Source organism: Mya arenaria, chromosome 5, assembly GCF_026914265.1.
Source record: "Mya arenaria isolate MELC-2E11 chromosome 5, ASM2691426v1".
Lineage (NCBI taxonomy): Eukaryota > Metazoa > Mollusca > Bivalvia > Myida > Myidae > Mya > Mya arenaria.
In genome coordinates this window covers 45264256-45287319 of record NC_069126.1, presented here as the reverse complement: position 1 = coordinate 45287319, position 23064 = coordinate 45264256, and the positions used below count along the sequence as shown (strand labels likewise).

The following is a 23064-nucleotide window of genomic DNA, read 5'->3' as shown; positions in this document are numbered from 1 at the left end:
TCTTGGACTGACATTGTCAACGATAAATCAGGCCAAGGGAGTGTGTATCGAATGAGTGGCAGTAGGCGGACCGTTAAACTCCCGCGAACGTTGAAATTGTTAATGAATAAGCTTAGTACTTTATGATTGCCTATCTACAATTTTATTGATTGATAATGTAGGTTATCTAAGACAAAAACAATAGAAATGTTGTTAAAACGATAAATCTGTGAGAGTGCAGCTTTAAAACAGTCATAAAAATTAAGGCAAATCATGAGCATCTATTAAAGCATTGATTGAAATGTATATACAATTGAACATTGTTAAAAAAACTGACAGAGATTTAAGAAATTCTAACTCTGTGAACAAGATGTACAAACATTACTTCGATGAACTGTTATTATTTTGAAGATGTATTAATAAAAGCTAATTTATTAATGATCTTAAATGGTTTGCACTTAAAAACGAGTAAGTAATACTTATCAAAACAAATATCGAAGAACTTTTGCTCCACAACCTGAAATAGAAAACTGACAGCTACGTCATCAGCTGTTATTTTGGGTAATAACTGTTGAAAAATAAATTAAGAACTTATAAAACTCCACAAATAGGAATAACAGAAACAGAAAAAATTGTTGATTTTAGGTTAAGGTCGTATTTAATTTCACTCGTATCCATAGAAAAAATATATTATCACAAGTGGCTTTCCGCTATGACCTCTTGGACGAGATGCGAACACGCTCTCCGCTATGACCTCTTGGCCGAGATGCGAAAACACTCTCAGCTATGACCTCTTGGGCGTGATGCGAACACGCTCTCCGCGATAACCAATTGGACGTGATGCGAACACGCTCTCAGCTATGACCTCTTGGGCGTGATGCGAGCACGCTCTCGCCTATAACCTATTGGACGTGATGCGAACACGCTCTCAGCTATGACCTCTTGGATGTGATGCAAAAACGCTCTCCGCTATGACCACTTGGATGTGATGTGAACACGCTCTCCGCTATGATCACTTGGATGTGATGTGAACACGCTCTCGCTATGACCTCTTGGATGTGATGTGAACACGCTCTCGCTATGACCTCTTGGATGTGATGTGAACACGCTCTCGCTATGACCTCTTGGAGGTGATGTGAACACGCTCTCGCTATGACCTCTTGGATGTGATGTGAACACGCTCTCGCTATGACCTCTTGGATGTGATGTGAACACGCTTTCGCTATGACCTCTTGGATGTGATGTGAACATGCTCTCAGCTATGACCTCTTGGATGTGATGTGAACACGCTCTCCGCTATGACCTCTTGGACGTGATGCGAACACGCTCTCCGCTATGACCACTTGGATGTGATGTGAACACGCTCAGGCTATGACCTCTTGGATGTGATGTGAACACGCTCTCGCTATGACCTCTTGGATGTGATGCGAACACGCTCTCCGCTATGACCACTTGGATGTGATGTGAACACGCTCTCCGCTATTATCACTTTGATGTGATGCGAACACGCTCTCGCTTTGACCTCTTGGATGTGATGCAAACACGCTCTCGGTATGACCTCTTGGATGTGATGTGAACACGCTCTCGCTATGACCTCTTGGAGGTGATGTGAACACGCTCTCGCTATTACCTCTGGGATGTGATGTGAACACGCTCTCGCTATGACCTCATTGATGTGATGTGAACACGCTTTCGCTATGACCTCTTGGATGTGATGTGAACATGCTCTCAGCTATGACCTCTTGGATGTGATGTGAACACGCTCTCCGCTATGACCTCTTGGACGTGATGCGAACACGCTCTCCGCTATGACCACTTGGATGTGATGTGAACACGCTCAGGCTAGACCTCTTGGATGTGATGTGAACACGCTCTCGCTATGACCTCTTGGATGTGATGCGAACACGCTCTCCGCTATGACCTTTTGGATGTGATGTGAACACGCTCTCCGCTATGACCTCTTGGACGTGATGCAAACACGCTCTCAGCTATAACCTCTTGGACGTGATGCGAACACGTTCTCCGCTATGAACTCTGGGACGTGATGCGAACACGCTCTCCGCTATGACCTCTTGGACGTGATGTGAACACGCTCTCCGCTATGACCTCTTGGACGTCATGCGAACACGCTGACCTCCTGGACGTGAAGCGAACACGCTTTCAGCTATGACCTCTTGGACGTGATGTGAATACGCTCTCCGCTATGACCTCTTGGACGTGATGTGAACAGGCCCTCGCTATGACCACTTGGATGTGATGCGAACACGCTCTCCACTATGACCTCTTGGATGTGATGTGAATGCGCTCTCCGCTATGACCTCTTGGGTATGATTTGAACACGCTCTCCGCTATAAACTCTTGGACGTGATGCGAACACGCTGACCTCTTGAACGTGATGCGAACGCTCTCCGCTATGACCTCTTGGACGTGATGTGAACACGCTCTCCGCTATGAACTCTTGGACGTGATGCAAACACGCTCTCCGCTATGACCTCTTGGACCTGATGCGAACACGCTCTAAGCTATGGCCTCTTGGAAGTGATGCGAACACGCCCTCCGCTATGACCTCTTGGACGTGATGTGAACACGCTCTCCGCTATGACCTCTTTGACGTGATGCGAACATTCTCTAAGCTATATCCTCTTGGACGTGATGCAAACACGCTCTCGGCTATGGCCTTTTGGACGTAATGCGAACCCGCTCTCAGCTATGACCTCTTGGACGTGATGCAAACACGCTCTCCGCTATGGCCTCTTGGACGAGTTGCGAACACGCTCTCAGCTATGAACTATTGGACGTGATGTGAACACGCTCTCAGCTATGAACTCTTGGACGAGATGCGAACACGCTTTCCGCTACGGCCTATTGGACCTTATGCGAACATGCTCTCAGCTATGACCTCTTGGACGTGATGTGAACACGCTCTCCGCTATGAACTCTTGGACGTGATGCAAACACGCTCTCCGCTATGACCTCTTGGACGAGATGCGAACACGCTCGCCGCTATGAACTCTTGGACGAGATGCGAACACGCTCTCCGCTATGAACTCTTGACGTGATGCGAACAAGCTTTCCACTATGGTCTCTTGGACATGATGCGAACACGTTCTCAGCTATGAACTCTTGGACGAAATGCGAACACGCTCTCCGCTATCATTTCTTGGACGAGATGCGAACACGCTCTCAGCTATGAACTCTTGGACGAGATGCGAACACGCTCTCCGCTATGACCTCTTGGACCTGATGTGAACACGCTCTAAGCTATGGCCTCTTGGACTTGATGCGAACACGCTCTCCGCTATGACCTCTTGGACGTGATGTGAACACACTCTTCGCTATGACCTCTTGGACGTGATGCGCACGCGCTCTCCGCTATAAACTCTTGGACGTGATGCGAACAAGCTCTCCGCTATGGACTCCTGGACGAGATGCGAACACGCTCTCCGCTATGGACTCCTGGACGTGATGCGAACACGCTCTCCGCTATAAACTATTGCACGAGATGCGAACACGCTCTCCGCTATGAACTCTTGGATGTGATGCAAAAACGCTCTCCGCTATGACCACTTGGATGTGATGTGAACACGCTCTCCGCTATGATCACTTGGATGTGATGTGAACACGCTCTGCTATGACCTCTTGGATGTGATGTGAACACGCTCTCGCTATGACCTCTTGGATGTGATGTGAACACGCTCTCGCTATGACCTCTTGGAGGTGATGTGAACACGCTCTCGCTATGACCTCTTGGATGTGATGTGAACACGCTCTCGCTATGACCTCTTGGATGTGATGTGAACACGCTTTCGCTATGACCTCTTGGATGTGATGTGAACATGCTCTCAGCTATGACCTCTTGGATGTGATGTGAACACGCTCTCCGCTATGACCTCTTGGACGTGATGCGAACACGCTCTCCGCTATGACCACTTGGATGTGATGTGAACACGCTCAGGCTATGACCTCTTGGATGTGATGTGAACACGCTCTCGCTATGACCTCTTGGATGTGATGCGAACACGCTCTCCGCTATGACCACTTGGATGTGATGTGAACACGCTCTCCGCTATTATCACTTTGATGTGATGCGAACACGCTCTCGCTTTGACCTCTTGGATGTGATGCAAACACGCTCTCGGTATGACCTCTTGGATGTGATGTGAACACGCTCTCGCTATGACCTCTTGGAGGTGATGTGAACACGCTCTCGCTATTACCTCTGGGATGTGATGTGAACACGCTCTCGCTATGACCTCATTGATGTGATGTGAACACGCTTTCGCTATGACCTCTTGGATGTGATGTGAACATGCTCTCAGCTATGACCTCTTGGATGTGATGTGAACACGCTCTCCGCTATGACCTCTTGGACGTGATGCGAACACGCTCTCCGCTATGACCACTTGGATGTGATGTGAACACGCTCAGGCTAGACCTCTTGGATGTGATGTGAACACGCTCTCGCTATGACCTCTTGGATGTGATGCGAACACGCTCTCCGCTATGACCTTTTGGATGTGATGTGAACACGCTCTCCGCTATGACCTCTTGGACGTGATGCAAACACGCTCTCAGCTATAACCTCTTGGACGTGATGCGAACACGTTCTCCGCTATGAACTCTGGGACGTGATGCGAACACGCTCTCCGCTATGACCTCTTGGACGTGATGTGAACACGCTCTCCGCTATGACCTCTTGGACGTCATGCGAACACGCTGACCTCCTGGACGTGAAGCGAACACGCTTTCAGCTATGACCTCTTGGACGTCATGTGAATACGCTCTCCGCTATGACCTCTTGGACGTGATGTGAACAGGCCCTCGCTATGACCACTTGGATGTGATGCGAACACGCTCTCCACTATGACCTCTTGGATGTGATGTGAATGCGCTCTCCGCTATGACCTCTTGGGTATGATGTGAACACGCTCTCCGCTATAAACTCTTGGACGTGATGCGAACACGCTGACCTCTTGAACGTGATGCGAACGCTCTCCGCTATGACCTCTTGGACGTGATGTGAACACGCTCTCCGCTATGAACTCTTGGACGTGATGCAAACACGCTCTCCGCTCTGACCTCTTGGACCTGATGCGAACACGCTCTAAGCTATGGCCTCTTGGAAGTGATGCGAACACTCCCTCCGCTATGACCTCTTGGACGTGATGTGAACACGCTCTCCGCTATGACCTCTTTGACGTGATGCGAACATTCTCTAAGCTATATCCTCTTGGACGTGATGCAAACACGCTCTCGGCTATGGCCTTTTGGACGTAATGCGAACCCGCTCTCAGCTATGACCTCTTGGACGTGATGCAAACACGCTCTCCGCTATGGCCACTTGGACGAGTTGCGAACACGCTCTCAGCTATGAACTATTGGACGTGATGTGAACACGCTCTCAGCTATGAACTCTTGGACGAGATGCGAACACGCTTTCCGCTATGGCCTATTGGACCTTATGCGAACATGCTCTCAGCTATGACCTCTTGGACGTGATGTGAACACGCTCTCCGCTATGAACTCTTGGACGTGATGCGAACACGCTCTCCGCTATGACCTCTTGGACGAGATGCGAAGACGCTCGCCGCTATGAACTCTTGGACGAGATGCGAACACGCTCTCCGCTATGAACTCTTGACGTGATGCGAACAAGCTTTCCACTATGGTCTCTTGGACATGATGCGAACACGTTCTCAGCTATGAACTCTTGGACGAAATGCAAACACGCTCTCCGCTATCATTTCTTGGACGAGATGCGAACACGCTCTCAGCTATGAACTCTTGGACGAGATGCGAACACGCTCTCCGCTATGACCTCTTGGACCTGATGTGAACACGCTCTAAGCTATGGCCTCTTGGACTTGATGCGAACACGCTCTCCGCTATGACCTCTTGGACGTGATGTGAACACACTCTTCGCTATGACCTCTTGGACGTGATGCGCACGCGCTCTCCGCTATAAACTCTTGGACGTGATGCGAACAAGCTCTCCGCTATGGACTCCTGGACGAGATGCGAACACGCTCTCCGCTATGGACTCCTGGACGTGATGCGAACACGCTCTCCGCTATAAACTATTGCACGAGATGCGAACACGCTCTCCGCTATGAACTCTTGGACGAGATGCGAACACGCTCTCCGCTATGACCTCTTGGATGTGATGCGAACACGCTCTCCGCTATGACTTCTTGGGCGTGATGCGAAAACGCTCTCCGCTATGACATCTTGGGCGTGATGTGAACACGCTCTCCGATATGACTTCTTGGGCGTGATGTGAACACGCTTTCAGCTATGACCTCTTGGGCGTGATGCGAACACGCTCTCCGCTATAAATTCTTGGATGTGATATGAACACACTCTCCGCTATGACCTCTTGGGCGTGATGTGAACACGTTCTCAGCTATAACCTCTTGAATGTGATGTGAACACGCTTTCCGCTATGAACTCTTGGAATTAAAGTGAACACGCTCTCCGCTATGACCTCTTGGACGTGATGTGAACACGCTCTCAGCTATGACCTCTTGGACGTGATGCGAACACGCTCTCCGCTATGAACTCTTGGACGTGATGCGAACACGCTTTCCGTTATGACCTCTTGCCGGAGATGCGGACACGCTCTCCGCTATGAACTCTTGACGTGATGCAAACACGCTTTCCGCTATGGTCTCTTGGATATGATGCGAACACGCTCTCCGCTATGATTTCTTGGACAAAATGCAAACACGCTTTCCGCTATGATTTCTTGGACGAGGTGCGAACACGCTCTCAGCTATGAACTCTTGGACGAGATGCGAACACGCTCTCAGCTATGAACTCTTGGACGAGATGCGAATACGCTCTCCGCTATGACCTCTTGGACCTGATGCGAACACGCTCTAAGCTATGGCCTCTTGGACGTGATGCGTACACGCTCTTCGCTATGACCTCTTGGACGTATCTCGAACACGCTTTCCGCTATGGACTCCTGGACGTGATGCGAACACGCTCTCCGCTATGACCTCTAGGACGAGATGCGAACACGCTCTCCGTTATGAATTCTTGGACGAGATGCGAACACGCTCTCCGCTATGAACCCTTGGACGAGATGTGAACACGCTCTCCGCTATGATCTCTGGACGTGGTGCGAACACGCTCTCCGCTATGACGTCTTGGACGAGATGTGAACACGCTCTCAGCTATGACCTCTTGGACGTGGTGTGAACACGCTCTCCGCTATGACCTCTCCTACGAGATGTGAACACACTCTCAGCTATGAACTCTTGGACGAGACGCGAACACGCTCTCCGCTATGAACTCTTAGACGAGATGCTAACACGCTCTCCGCTATTAACTCTTGGACGAGATGCGAACACGCTCTCCACTATGAGCTCTTGGGCGAGATGTGAACACCCTCTCCGCTATGGCCTCTTGGACGAGATGCGAGCGCGCTTTCCGCTATGAACTCTTGAACGAGATGTGAACAAGCTCTGAGCTATGAACTCTTGGACGAAATGCGAACACGCTTTCCGCTATGGCCTCTTGGACCTGATGCGAACACGCTCTCAGCTATGACCTCTTTGACGTGATGCGAACACGCTATCCGCTATGAACTCTTGAACGTGATGCGAACACGCTCTCCGCTATGATCTCTTGGACGTGATGCAAACACGCTTTCCGCTATGGCCTCCCGGACGTGAAGCGAACACGCTCTCAGCTATGAACTATTGCACGAGATGCGAACACGCTCTCAGCTATGAACTCTTGGACGAGATGCGAACACGCTGTCCGCTATGAACTCTTGGACGAGATGCGAACACGCTCTCAGCTATGACCTCTTAGACGTGATGCGAACACGCTATCCGCTATGAACTCTTGAACGTGATGCGAACACGCTCTCCGCTATGATCTCTTGGACGTGATGCAAACACGCTTTCCGCTATGGCCTCCCGGACGTGAAGCGAACACGCTCTCAGCTATGAACTATTGCACGAGATGCGAACACGCTCTCAGCTATGAACTCTTGGACGAGATGCGAACACGCTGTCCGCTATGAACTCTTGGACGAGATGCGAACACGCTCTCAGCTATGACCTCTTAGACTTGATGCGAACACGCTCTCCGCTATGGCCTCTTGGACGAAATGCGAACACGCTCTCCGCTATCATTTCTTGGACTAGATGTGAACACGCTCTAAGCTATGGCCTCTTGGACGAAATGCGAACACGCTCTCCGCTATGACCTCTTGGACGTGATGTGAACACGCTCACAGCTATGAACTCTTGGACGAAATGCGAACACGCTCTCCGCTATCATTTCTTGGACTAGATGTGAACACGCTCTAAGCTATGGCCTCTTGGATGTGATGCGAACACGCTCTCCGCTATGGACCCCTGGACGTGATGCGAACACGCTCTCCGCTATGAACTCTTGGACGAGATGCGAACACGCTCTCCGCTATGAACTCTTGGACGAGATGCGAACACGCTCTCCGCTATAAATTCTTGGAGGTGATGTGAACACGCTCTCCGCTATGACCTCTTGGACGTGATGTGAACACGCTCTCAGCTATAACCTCTTGAATGTGATGTGAACACGCTTTCCGCTATGACCTCTTGGAATTAAAGTGAACACGCTCTCCGCTATGACCTCTTGGACGTGATGTGAACACGCTCTCCGCTATGATTTCTTGGGCGTGATGTGAACACGCTCTCCGCTATGAACTCTTGACGTGATGCAAACACGCTTTCCGCTATGGTCTCTTGGACATGATGCGAACACGCTCTCCGCTATGACCTCTTGGACAAAATGCAAACACGCTCTCCGCTATGATTTCTTGGGCGTGATGCGAACACGCTCTCCGCTATGAACTCTTGGACGAGAAGCGAGCACGCTCTCCGCTATGAACTCTTGACGTGATGCAAACACGCTTTCCGCTATGACCTCTTGGGCGTGATGTGAACACGCTCTCCGCTATGACCTCTTGGGCGTGATGTGAACACGCTCTCCGCTATGACTTCTTGGGCGTGATGCGAACACGCTCTCCGCTATGACTTCTTGGGCGTGGTGCGAACACGCTCTCCGCTATGATTTCTTGGACGAGGTGCGAACACGCTCTCAGCTATGAACTCTTGGACGAGATGCGAACACGCTCTCCGCTATGACCTCTTGGACCTGATGCGAACACGCTCTAAGCTATGGCCTCTTGGACGTGATGCGTACACGCTCTTCGCTATGACCTCTTGGACGTGATGCGAACACGCTCTCCGCTATGACCTCTTGGACGTGATGCGAACACGCTCTCCGCTATGGACTCCTGGACGAGATACGAACACGCTTTCCGCTATGGACTCCTGGACGTCATGCGAACACGCTCTCCGCTATGAATTCTTGGACGAGATGCGAACACGCTCTCCGCTATGAACCCTTGGACGAGATGTGAACAGGCTCTCCGCTATGATCTGTGGACGTGGTGCGAACACGCTCTCCGCTATGGCCTATTGGACGTGATGTATACACGTTCTTCGCTATGACCTCTTGGACGTGATACGAACACGCTCTCCGCTATGACGTCTTGGACGAGATGTGAACACGCTCTCAGCTATGACCTCTTGGACGTGGTGTGAACACGCTCTCCGCTATGACCTCTCCTACGAGATGTGAACACACTCTCAGCTATGAACTCTTGGACGAGACGCGAACATGCTCTCCGCTATGAACTCTTAGACGAGATGCTAACACGCTCTCCGCTATTAACTCTTGGACGAGATGCGAACACGCTCTCCACTATGAGCTCTTGGGCGAGATGTGAACACCCTCTCCGCTATGGCCTCTTGGACGAGATGCGAGCGCGCTTTCCGCTATGAACTCTTGAACGAGATGCGAACACGCTTTCCGCTATGGCCTCTTGGACCTGATGCGAACACGCTCTCAGCTATGACCTCTTGGACGTGATGCGAACACGCTTTCCGCTATGAACTCTTGAACGTGATGCGAACACGCTCTCCGCTATGATCTCTTGGACGAGATGCAAACACGCTCTCCGCTATGAACTCTTGGACGAGATGCGAACACGCTCTCCGCTATGAACTCTAGGACGTGATGCAAACACGCTTTCCGCTATGGCCTCCCGGACGTGAAGCGAACACGCTCTCAGCTATGAACTATTGCACGAGATGCGAACACGCTCTCAGCTATGAACTCTTGGACGAGATGTGAACACGCTGTCCGCTATGAACTCTTGGACGAGATGCGAACACGCTCTCAGCTATGACCTCTTAGACGTGATGCGAACACGCTCTCCGCTATGGCCTCTTGGACGAAATGCGAACACGCTCTCCGCTTTGAACTCTTGGACGAGATGCGAACACGCTCTCCGCTATGAACTCTTGGACGAGATGCGAACACGCTCTCCGCTTTGAACTCTTGACGTGATGCGAACACGCTTTCCGCTATGGCCTCCTGGACGAAGTGCGAACACGCTCTCCGCTATGAACTTTTGCACGAGATGCGAACACGCTCTCCGCTATGAACTCTTGGAAGAGATACAAACACGCTCTCCGCTATGACCTTTTTTAATGTGATGCGAACACGCTCTCCGCTATGATTTCTTGGACAAAATGCAAACACGCTTTCCGCTATGATTTCTTGGACGAGGTGCGAACACGCTCTCAGCTATGAACTCTTGGACGAGATGCGAACACGCTCTCAGCTATGAACTCTTGGACGAGATGCGAATACGCTCTCCGCTATGACCTCTTGGACCTGATGCGAACACGCTCTAAGCTATGGCCTCTTGGACGTGATGCGTACACGCTCTTCGCTATGACCTCTTGGACGTATCTCGAACACGCTTTCCGCTATGGACTCCTGGACGTGATGCGAACACGCTCTCCGCTATGACCTCTAGGACGTCATGCGAACACGCTCTCCGCTATGAATTCTTGGACGAGATGCGAACACGCTCTTCGCTATGAACCCTTGGACGAGATGTGAACAGGCTCTCCGCTATGATCTCTGGACGTGGTGCGAACACGCTCTCCGCTATGGCCTATTGGACGTGATGTATACACGTTCTTCGCTATGACCTCTTGGACGTGATACGAACACGCTCTCCGCTATGACGTCTTGGACGAGATGTGAACACGCTCTCAGCTATGACCTCTTGGACGTGGTGTGAACACGCTCTCCGCTATGACCTCTCCTACGAGATGTGAACACACTCTCAGTTATGAACTCTTGGACGAGACGCGAACATGATCTCCGCTATGAACTCTTAGACGAGATGCTAACACGCTCTCCGCTATTAACTCTTGGACGAGATGCGAACACGCTCTCCACTATGAGCTCTTGGGCGAGATGTGAACACCCTCTCCGCTATGGCCTCTTGGACGAGATGCGAGCGCGCTTTCCGCTATGAACTCTTGAACGAGATGTGAACACGCTCTTAGCTATGAACTTTTGGACGAGATGCGAACACGCATTCCGCTATGGCCTCTTGGACCTGATGCGAACACGCTCTCAGCTATGACCTCTTGGACGTGATGCGAACACGCTATCCGCTATGAACTCTTGAACGTGATGCGAACACGCTCTCCGCTATGATCTCTTGGACGAGATGCAAACACGCTCTCCGCTATGAACTCTTGGACGAGATTCGAACACGCTCTCCGCTATGAACTCTAGGACGTGATGCAAACACGCTTTCCGCTATGGCCTCCCGGACGTGAAGCGAACACGCTCTCAGCTATGAACTATTGCACGAGATGCGAACACGCTCTCAGCTATGAACTCTTGGACGAGATGCGAACACGCTGTCCGCTATGAATTCTTGGACGAGATGCGAACACGCTCTCAGCTATGATCTCTTAGACGTGATGCGAACACGCTCTCCGCTATGGCCTCTTGGACGAAATGCGAACACGCTCTCCGCTATGACCTCTTGGACGTGATGTGAACACGCTCACAGCTTTGAACTCTTGGACGAGATGCGAACACGCTTTCCGCTATGGCCTATTGGACCTGATGCGAACACGCTCTCAGCTATGACCTCTTGGACGTGATGCGAACACGCTCTCAGCTATGAACTTTTGGACGAGATGCGAACACGCTCTCCGCTATGACCTCTTGGACGAGATGCGAACACGCTCTCCGCTATGAACTCTTGGACGAGATGCGAACACGCTCTCCGCTTTGAACTCTTGACGTGATGCGAACACGCTTTCCGCTATTGCCTCCTGGACGTGGTGCGAACACGCTCTCCGCTATGACCTTTGGCACGAGACGCGAACACGCTCTCCGCTATGAACTCTTGGACGAGATACAAACACGCTCTCCGCTATGACCTTTTTTAATGTGATGCGAACACGCTCTCCGCTATGACCTCTTGGGCGTGATGCGAACACGCTCTCCGCTATGACCTCTTGGGCGTGATGTGAACACGCTCTCCGATATGACCTCTTGGGCGTGATGCAAACACGCTTTCAGCTATGACCTCTTGGGCGTGATGCGAACACGCTCTCCGCTATGACCTCTTGGATGTGATGTGAACACGCTCTCCGCTATGACCTCTTGGACGTGATGTGAACACGCTCTCGCTATAACCTCTTGAATGTGATGTGAACACGCTCTCAGCTATGACCTCTTGGATATGATGTGAACACGCTCTCCGCTATGACCTCTTGGACGTGATGTGAACACGCTCTCAGCTATGACCTCTTGGACGTGATGTGAACACGCTCTCGCTATAACCTCTTGAATGTGATGTGAACACGCTCTCAGCTATGACCTCTTGGATGTGATGTGAACACGCTCTCCGCTATGACCTCTTGGACGTGATGTGAACACGCTCTCCGCTATGACCTCTTGGACGTGATGTGAACACGCTCTCAGCTATGACCTCTTGGACGAGATGCAAACACGCTCTCCGCTATGACCTCTTGGATGTGATGTGAACACGCTCTCCGCTATGAACTCTTAGACGTGATGCGAACACGCTCTCCGCTATGACCTCTTGGATGTGATGTGAACACGCTCTCAGCTATGAACTCTTGGACGTGATGCGAATACGCTCTCAGGTATGAACTCTTGCCCGAGAGTCGAACACGCTCTCCGCTATGAACTCTTGGACGAGATGCAAACACGCTCTCCGCTATGACCTCTTGGATGTGACGTGGACACGCTTTCCGCTCTTGGACAATGTAATATTCACAATTTTAAGCTTAATAAAGATATATCTTTTGCCATGGTCTTGGCATGGTCGGCGTCGTCGTGTTAATGCAGTTACTTTAACCTTGACCATTTCTCAAATACCGTTAGAGATGTTCATATGAAACTTGATATCAGTGACAATATTCAAAAGTCTTTCAAGACCGATTACTGTGGCTGTGATAATTGGTATGCCTCTTTTCCGTGTCGCTCTTTTTAAAAATAAATATGCATTACGGAGCCAATTAACGTTTCGTGTTGTTTAAGGCACACGATATAGGTTGATGTAATCAATAAGTATTTAATGTTAATGCATTATTTTTTTAACTGATTTTACTGTCATGATTTCAACAAAAAGCATATGTTTAAGGTACAGATAAAAAAGATACAAATATATATTTTTTTAATTTCATAGCTACGTGGCCACAAATTCCCCATTTCAAATAGCGCCAACATATCAATATTATTTTATCTCTTCCTAAATCGTATGCATTTGTTTTCATCATTATTGTCAAAGAGTTAACCAGGGTAAAGCATTTAAATAAAAACAACAACAACATTTTTGCATCACCCTAGGCGTATATCGAACGCCTGTAAAGTTTCTACAGTGAGCCGCATGCATGGGTCTCACTTCTACGTTGAACATATGTCTTACAAAGATTACCATTTCCTTGACGTTCAATTATAAACGTGCAAATAACTCAATTTCATAACTACGTCTTGTCGTGACGGACACGTCCTGTGATTAGACAAATGTCATAATTTATTTTAATCTACAAACATCAAGTAACAACACGAAACTCATTATAACGCTTTCTCTTCCTCTCTACTGATTTTACGGGTACAATATATAAACGTTTAAACAAACAGGTTAAAAAACACTAAACCATTAAAATAATAAGAGAGAAACTGTTGACTGGCATTAAACCACTCTAGAAATGTATGAAGCCAGAAAGAAAGAAAAAAACAAACACAAATGAAAGTACGATATGGCAAAACTGTATAGTCCAATCACAGTAGCGTTTGACCATAGAGGGTCTCCTAAGTGACATTATGTTGAGCAGGCTTATAATGTCACTCATTTAATATCACGAAAGCTATGTTTTTACCTTTAGAACTATTGTTTGCAAAACTTGGCGTTTAAAATGTTTCTAATGCATTGGGTAATCGTGGCTTTAACTCCACCTCATCCCTGAAATGAGTTCCCGATAAAGTGCAACACTTTTAACCTGTCAATCGACTTCACTAGTAAAACAACAACAGAATACCGCCGTCAGTGATGTTTCATAAAAAATACGTTTCAAGAGCAGCTATCTACTGAACAGGCGTGCTCAAACTCCTGCAAACCTTTTATTTTATTTATTTATAAATCTACAGTTTATATAAGCTGCACTTCAAGTGACGAATTATATGGTAGCCTCAAACTACGCTTGCCAGACAACCAGGTTGACAAACGAAATTCTTTGAAGAGTTAAACTCTTCCGAGCCGCCGATTTAGTGTCTGTATCATCTCTTTAACTGATTGTCGGGCACATTTTGATAACAGAATTTGCAAACAGTACTAACAACCAAAATAAAAATAAATATCAAATACGCAAATACAACAATTTCATAAGTTCAGTAAATCAGTGAAAAAGTAGTTGACAGTGCGATTCAAACTTTACCTAAGTGCAAGGCAGGCGGAAGTGACGGGATTTTATATGAACACCTTATCTATGGAAGGTTAATCATAGCTCCAGTATTGGCTGATATGTTTACTTCTATGTTAAGGTTGTCCCATATTCCGGTGTTTATGAAGATTGGTACAATAACTACTATGTATAAGGGAGGTAATATGAGAAAAGACGAACCCAACAACTATCGAGCCATCACTCTGTCGTCGGTCATAAAGGTTTTTGAAATAATTATTTTGCAACGATGCAAGGACCAATTACTTACAAACATTGACAACCAACAGGGTGGTTTTCAAGAACAGTAAGGGTGTTTGATGTCATCTTTTGCTCTACATGAAAGCTTATTATTTGCCCAGGAACATTCCTGAACTGTATATCTTTGTTTTCTGGATGGGAGACAAGCTTTTGACCGCGTCTGGCACGATGGGCTTTTCTACAAACTTCTGCAAACCACCATGGATCATACAACACTTCTTGCAGTAAAAGAAATGTATACAGCAGTAAAAAGCCATGTAAGATCTAAGGATTTATCGTCTGAAAGCTTCGACGTCCTACAAGGAAATCCTCAAGGCCGAAAATTCAACAATCGTTTACATCAATGTCACATTTTCCATCTGGGCAATGAACTTATCAGTGAATGTGATGCGTATACACATTTGGGAATAATTTGCAACTCTACTTTGTCATCGACAAGCTCCATAAAGGCTGCGTGTATCAAGCTTCGCGGCACGTACCTCAACATCTGCAACAGTGGAATTCATCCGAAGTCGATGTCTCCATTAACTTTTAAGACTGTTTATGAGAGTGTCGTATTGCCTAAATCTCTGTTTGGTTGCGAGACATGGTACTTTTACTCGAAATCAGACATACAAAAGCTCGAAACAGCTCATAGGTATTGCATTAAACATATGCAGAAAATAAAGCTGAACACCAGTAACCATTTTGCATTTAGTGCACTGATGATTCACCCTATCGAAGTGTTTATAAACTATAGAAAACTAACATTTTTGGGCCAAATATGTCGAATGCCGACTAAATATTTGGCTAAGGAAATATTTAACCATAGACTTGTCAAGTAGCTCCATTGTGACAAACAGTCTGTCGGCTTCGTTCCGGACGTATTTCGTTTATTGATGAAATATTCATTATATAAATACATAGTGTAGGACGTGGACTACGGTACGTTCCCCTCTTCCTACGCTTGGAAAAGTATTCTCCAATATAAGGTGCTGAAAATGGAAAGGCAAAACGTTTTCGACTCTGTGCTCCAACTTAAGTCATTGTGGCTCACCCCAAACATAATCACACCGGGGAAATATTCAAATTTATGGTTAGCGAAAAGGCCTTTTCAAGACTATTGTCGATGTGCTCATTTTTAATGAACTTAAGTTTTTTGCATATATATTAAGTGCCTCATTTATGACGAGACAATACTCTCGCAACTGTGAAATGTGTCATCTTATGTGTGAAAGCCTGCCAGAACATATCATGTGCTACTGTTATAAGATCGATCATGTGAGGCAAACACTGTGGGAACATGTCTTTGACCTTAAATGTGCGGTTTATTTTAGAAAGTTCATGACTCTAAGTGGGAGAGAACAGTGCCTCAATATATTGAACATTTTGGCAGAAATGTCAGATTTGAAATAGTCTGGTTGGGATTTAGCAAAGGTGCTTAAAAACATGTTTGAATTTGCGTAATATAACCTGGACTTACACATAAAGGCAGTGCATATATCGCCTCTTATGAAAGCGTGTTTGCTAAGAATGAAATACTCATCATTATATTGCATTTCGTGTCGTTGTTGTTGTTATTACTTCTTTAAATGCTCAATGACTGTATTAACTGCTATTTTTTATTGACTACTCATCTGAACATTTAATCTTAGTCTGCCACACTATTGATTCAACATACAGAAGTCTTGATGATATATACGAGCAATAATAACTCGAAAGAAGTAAGGTAATACAAAGAACTTCAAATTGTTTTTACTCTTATAAACAAAAAAGCTTTTCACATTTGTATTTCCATATAAATTAAATCGTTTACATTTGATTCTCCTTATGCAGTATGGAATTTAGAATTTCGGTTTCGTCTCTAGGTTCCAAAACCCTGCAATTATAAACAAATAAACCAAACACCTCGAGCAATTACTCATTTATATATGAGTTGTGATAATTGAGTAGTTATCTTCACTGACCTTGCACATATAGGTGTATTCATCCCTCAAATTAAAAAAACAACACCAGTTCATTTATTTTGTATGTTTATATCTTGTCCATTGTTGTATATATAAAACCATGCATTATTTGACATTTGTATGTACTTTGGTACCAACTGAACCTGTTGTATATATGTTATGCTCTCCATTTATGAAGGAAATAAAAGATATATCTATTAATTAAATTAACATGTCCATAAAGTTATATGTTTAATCACAGATAAGTGAAAAATAAAGGGTATACATGAAGGTCGCAATTGCCGTGGCCATTTTTACCACAACAACAAAACTGAACAGGCCAGAACGAGATCATTAATTTTATGACTACAAATGTATTATATTAACCATTCCTCCAATTTCTTGGTCACATGGATATGAACTACTCGACCCAATGTTAGTTCGTACTTATGGCGGACATGTCTCGCAGCAAACACCGGGCGATTTAACGGGCACAGCGCAAGTTGGTTCAGGGCACAATTTGACCGTGCAGTCTTTCTGTCCCAGGTTACAGTGGCAACTAATACAGGCGTCATCGCTGGGCATTGCTTCCCCTAAAATAACGGATACATATAAAATGAAAAAATGTACTTTTTTGGTACTTTGAACAAATTGTTGGCGGAATATGTCAATAAATAGAATTCATGAAATAAAGTCTTATTGTTAAGATTACCGAGATAAAGTATAATCAGTTTTAGCTTGTCGAATAAAAAGAAGGTCACAACATTAGATAGAAAAACACACCATCAATTTTCAAACAGCAGTGGCCGTTTTTACTATCGAATCATCGCGCAACTGGGTAATCTGCTATCTAGTTGAAGCTTTGTAGGACCTTACTATTCCCGTATCATATTCTTCACAGGTCTGGGAAAAAAAGGATCCTATTCTTCACAGTTTCAAACTGTGACATATATGATTGACCAAACTGGTAGTAAGCAAGAGAATCATATTCTTCACAGATTTTGTCGATGACAAAAAGAAGAAGAAGAAGAACAACAACAACAACGACGACAACAACAACAACATCAACATCAACAACAATGATCATAAGTAGTGGTGGTGGTAGTAGAAGTATGAGGAGGTTTAGCAGTGGATGGTGCTGGTGCTGGTGGCGGCGGCGGAGGCGGTTATGGCAGCAGCAGCAACTGCAGAACCGACCGACTGATATGTACAAAACAATATAAAACTATATGTACTTCTTTGAAAGGGGCATGCTTAATGTAATGAGTTATTTGGCTTAACGTTAGGCTTAGATTTGTTATTCGTTATATATTTGGCAAACTCCGAAGTTAAAATAATATGTCCCGCAACGCCGAACACCTACAATAATCACTTCTACGCCATTGAAACAAACAACAGCAACAACAACAACAACAACAACAACAACAACACATATTCTTAAAACTACGCATTATACAAAAACAATTAAACATATTCTTACAACAACAATAACAACAACAACACCACCACCAATTCTTAAAACTAAAATTTTCTCTATATTTATCTTGGTCGGATTTTGTCCCCGAGGGTGAATTGTCACACTATTGTAAATGCTCGACCATATCAGGAAAGCTCGGAACATAACTATCTTTAAACCGAAGCTCTTCTAGCACTGCGGTATTTACTGCCTTTCCGAAGTTTATCCGTTGAAAGCGTTGGAAATACTTTTTCTGGTACATATGTCTATGCCAACACAGCTCCCAACAACAAACACAATGCCATCTACCTTTACTAGGCATACACCAACTTTTATAAGAACCAATACTATTCCTACTTATACCACTAATACTCGTACAGCAACAACATAAAAAAACAAAACAACTATACCTACAACAACCGCCACAGCGCCTACAACTGCAGCCAATTAACTGCAACAACAACAACAGAAACGACAACAACATCATCAACGATTCTTTATGACTAGAATATATATGCAAATATATCTGCAATACTGGAAATAGCAATCTGTGACAAATGTGACACAGTTGTAAAATTTACATTTTTTGCTAAAAAAATGATGCAAATTTTTCCTGTGAGGAATGTGATTTCATGGTACATAAAACCCGGCTTCGATCACAAATTTCCCAGGAGCTGAGACATATATGTTCGAAATGTGTGACAAATGAGATCTTATTTTTCCCAGCTGCGAAGAATAGGATCCTAGTTTTCCCAGGTGGGAAGAATATGATCTGGGTAAAATAAGGTCTTACAGAGCTTAATTATGTAATTTGTAGATGAAATAAAGTAAAATTTTATTACTAAAATTGTGCGGAGTAAGCTAAGCCAAAAGAATCATTAAGATTTTATTTCAAGTCATCTAACTTTTCTTAAAGTACAACCTAATTGGCTAACATATTGTCAACGTAAAATCCGACACAGGAAGTGTCGATCGGATGGGCGGCAGTAGGCGGACCAGGCGAAAGTTGAAATTCTTAATGATTAAGCATAGTACTTAATGATTGCATATCTGCAATTTCATTGGCTGTAAATGTATGTTGTATTCAAATTGAAGTTTTCCAAAATCTTTTATTAATAATAAAGATATACATAGATAGACAGATTATTTCTTTTTGTTGTAGAAAATAAAATGTTACTATCAATCATTTTGAAACAGACGATGTATGATATCATCTGGATTCGAAATGATAAAATATGACTGACACATGCTATCGAGTTTCATAACAGTTCAATTTATTTATATGAGAAAGCAGTCGCGAAATAATCATACGGTTTCTGTATCAACATCTTTGTGGACGAGTGGGAATTGAATCTTGTTCAAACTGTCGCCTGTTTATATGCCATAAAGCCCTTCAGGACCCGATATCACAAAAATTACTCAAGTCAAATCCTGGTCGCTTAATGTATTTGGTAGAACGAATTGACTGATAAAGTATATATTGTTAAGATTTTGTAATACATCTGACAAGAACGTGTTGCTATGGTGATGTTGGACGCAACATCCGTTCAGCCAATAGTGCTTGGCGTTCCCTATGGAGCTACCGAGGATTTAGTATTTCTTTTAGATTTTAGTAAACTATACTGAACTACTTCTTAACGTACTGCAGTATATATAATACCATATACTTAAATTGCATTCTAAAAAGATGTACCGTATAATAATAAGTATAAACAAGTATGTCAGCTAAAACACAAATATGTTGTTGGATCATAAATACTTTGTCTTTATAATCCTTACCTTCATTAAAAGATTTTCCATTTTTAATGCAGCCTGAAAATAAAAGAAAACACGTTGATTATTGTGTTCACTAGCACACAGCACCAAAAGAGCTAAAATATTGAATTGTTAAAACTTAATCTTTTATTCACTACCTCGCAAAATACAGGAAAACACAAAAAGAGGAAACAAATAGACACACGAAAACGGCCAACATAAATGTTAAAATAATTTATGCTATGCTATGCTATGTTCCTTAAACATTATATATGAAAAAAAATTCTCTGTCATGTTATTTTCATACATTCATATATACGCGTATTTTGGTGTTGATTCATAACTAGATTTGTAAACAGTCAACACCTCAGTAACGTCCACTTAAGAGAAAAGCAACATTCTGGGAAAAAAACGTAATCGGCCGTTACATACCATCAGGCGGCTGACAGGAGAGTCCACAGCTATCGTTACAGCACTTGTCGTCGTCGGGACATTCGGCATCATTTTTACAGAAGTCGCCGGTAATGATACATTTGGACATCACGTCGGGGGGCATCGCCGGGCAACTACCGGGCTTTCCGGGCGCGCCTGTCCATAGAATATAAGTATTAGTATTATAACAATATAACTACTAACTTATCTCCTGATGTTTTGTATTTGTAATAGTTCTTGTCAGAACCGAAAGGTGCTGCCTCTACGAGCTTGAAGTATAATTGCCGGAAACGTTAAAGTTTACTAAGTTCATCAAGTGAGACATATCAAAAATAAAAGGGGATCATTTGTTCTGTGTATTTATGTAATACTGATTACACGGACTTATTCCAGTGGAGCAACAACGACCACAAGAATAAGTTTTGATACCTCGTCATACATTTACTATCACCGACTACATGTTATCATCAAACTCATGTAGGTTTATCATTCAGTTTGACGTCATGGTCCAGGGAATTAATATATTCAGTTTGCATATTACGACAATTAGTGTTATATAGTGCAATAGACGCTTGGCTCTGATTGGCTTGTTTGAACAATTAAAAATGAGCCCAACTTGCACTTAAAAAAAGTTTCATTCAAACATTTTAAACACGATTATTTTTCCTTAGGCCGTAGGAGCTTAAACTTACACTCAAAAATCAAAACAAAGTTTGGAGGAAGAAGCTTTGAAAGTGTACCTTGTAAAATAGTATATCTAAATTCATAATGAATGTCAATTTACCCGGACATGAAGGGCAACACTGGCCAGGCGTCTTAATCGGAACAACTCCCCCGGGGCAGTCGGCCCGTTGTGGGCACTTTGTACCCGCACAGTCATCCGGGCAGCTGGGACAGCAGTCTCCGATCTTTGTCACTGGCATCGTGCCGACAGCACATGGTTCCATAACGGGGCAAGCAACTCTCGCGCATGGATCCGGCGGACATGTTTCACAGCATTCTCCCGGTTTCATCACCCTCTTTGCACCGCCCGGGCAAGGCGGCTGGAGTGGACAGGCAACCCTCGCGCAGGGATCAGGCGGGCAGGTAGGGCAGCATTCTCCTGGTTTTCGTGCTGGTGCCAAGCCCGGTCCACAGAGTGGCCATTCACAAGGAACGTTCTCGCACGGGTGAGTTGGACAAGAGGAACAACACTCGCCTGGCTTTTTCACTGGGTCTGCGCCACCAGAACAGCTTAGTAGTGGACACAGAATTTCAGCACATGGGTCAGGCGAGACACCATCACCGGGCGGTCCACCGTCCCAAATAAAGGGAGGTCTACCGCGCCCGCCTTTGCCCGGCTTTTTATTGCCCTTTCCACGGCCGGGTGGTGGTCCACGGCCGGGTGGTAGTCCACGGCCGGGTGGTGGTCCTCGTCCCCGACCTATGCCTACTTTCCCTTTGTCCAGCCCCTTCGCTTTGCCTTGTTGCGGTCTAGCGGTTACATATAGTGCTAATGTTAAAACCACGAACAGATATATCCAAAACTTGAGTTTCATTTTTAATTGCACAAGCCTGCTTATCAAAGAAGTAATGAATGGTGACACAACGGCTGGATGCTTATTAAAGTGGCAATGATTGACGTTCACGAATACCGTGTTAGACGTAAAACATGATTAGCAAACAAAACTAAATTATATTTAGCACAAAATATAACGTGCCCCTTTGCGTTTACGTATTCTTGTGTGATTTGTTTGTGCGTCACAATATGTTAACAAACAGAAATACGGTAGGTATCATAAGCTTGAATATTTGTACAAAACAATAAAAACTCGTTGAATTATTTCAAATACACATGCAGGGATGAATTTGATAGATTGTTTTAAATAACGCAGGAATTACGTGAAGTTGGCAGCCTAGCGGCGTGAAGTTGGCGGCCTAGCAGCGTGAAATTGGCGGCCTAGCGGCGTGAAGTTGGCGGCCTAGCGACGTGAAGTTAGCGGCCTAGCGGCGCGAAGTTGGCGGCCTAGCGGCGTGAATTTGGCGGCCTAGCGGCGTGAAGATGGCAGCCTAGCGGCGTAAACATAGCCGCTTAGGGGCGTGAAGTTGGCGGCCTAGCGGCGTAAAGTTAGCGGCCTAGCGACTCGAAGTTGGCGGCCTAGCGGCGCCAAGATAGCGGCCTAGCGGCGCGAAGTTGGCGGCCTAGCGGCGTGAAATTGGCGGCCTAGCGGCGTGAAGTTAGCGGCCTAGCGGCGTGAAGTTAGCGGCCTAGCGGCGCGAAGTTGGCGGCCTAGCGGCGTGAACTTAGTGGCCTAGCGGCGCGAAGTTGGCGGCCTAGCGGCGAGACGTTGGCGGCCTAGCGGCGTGAAGTTGGCGGCCTAGCGGCGTGAAGTTGGCAGCCTAAGGGCGTAAACTTAGCCGCTTA

General features: G+C 45.7%; 1 protein-coding gene across 1 annotated transcript; it reads right to left on the bottom strand.

Moving 5' to 3' along the window:
* Positions 1-17087: 17087 nt before the first annotated feature.
* LOC128234297 (uncharacterized protein DDB_G0274171-like) lies at positions 17088-22366 on the bottom strand. The gene is made up of 4 exons (XM_052948461.1): positions 21445-22366; positions 20661-20816; positions 20253-20285; positions 17088-17610 (listed from the first exon to the last, which is right to left on the bottom strand). Exons 1-4 carry the CDS (start codon positions 22196-22198, stop codon positions 17465-17467), a joined length of 1089 nt encoding a protein of 362 aa, XP_052804421.1. The 5' UTR covers positions 22199-22366; the 3' UTR covers positions 17088-17464.
* Between the last annotated feature and the right edge of the window lie 698 nt (positions 22367-23064).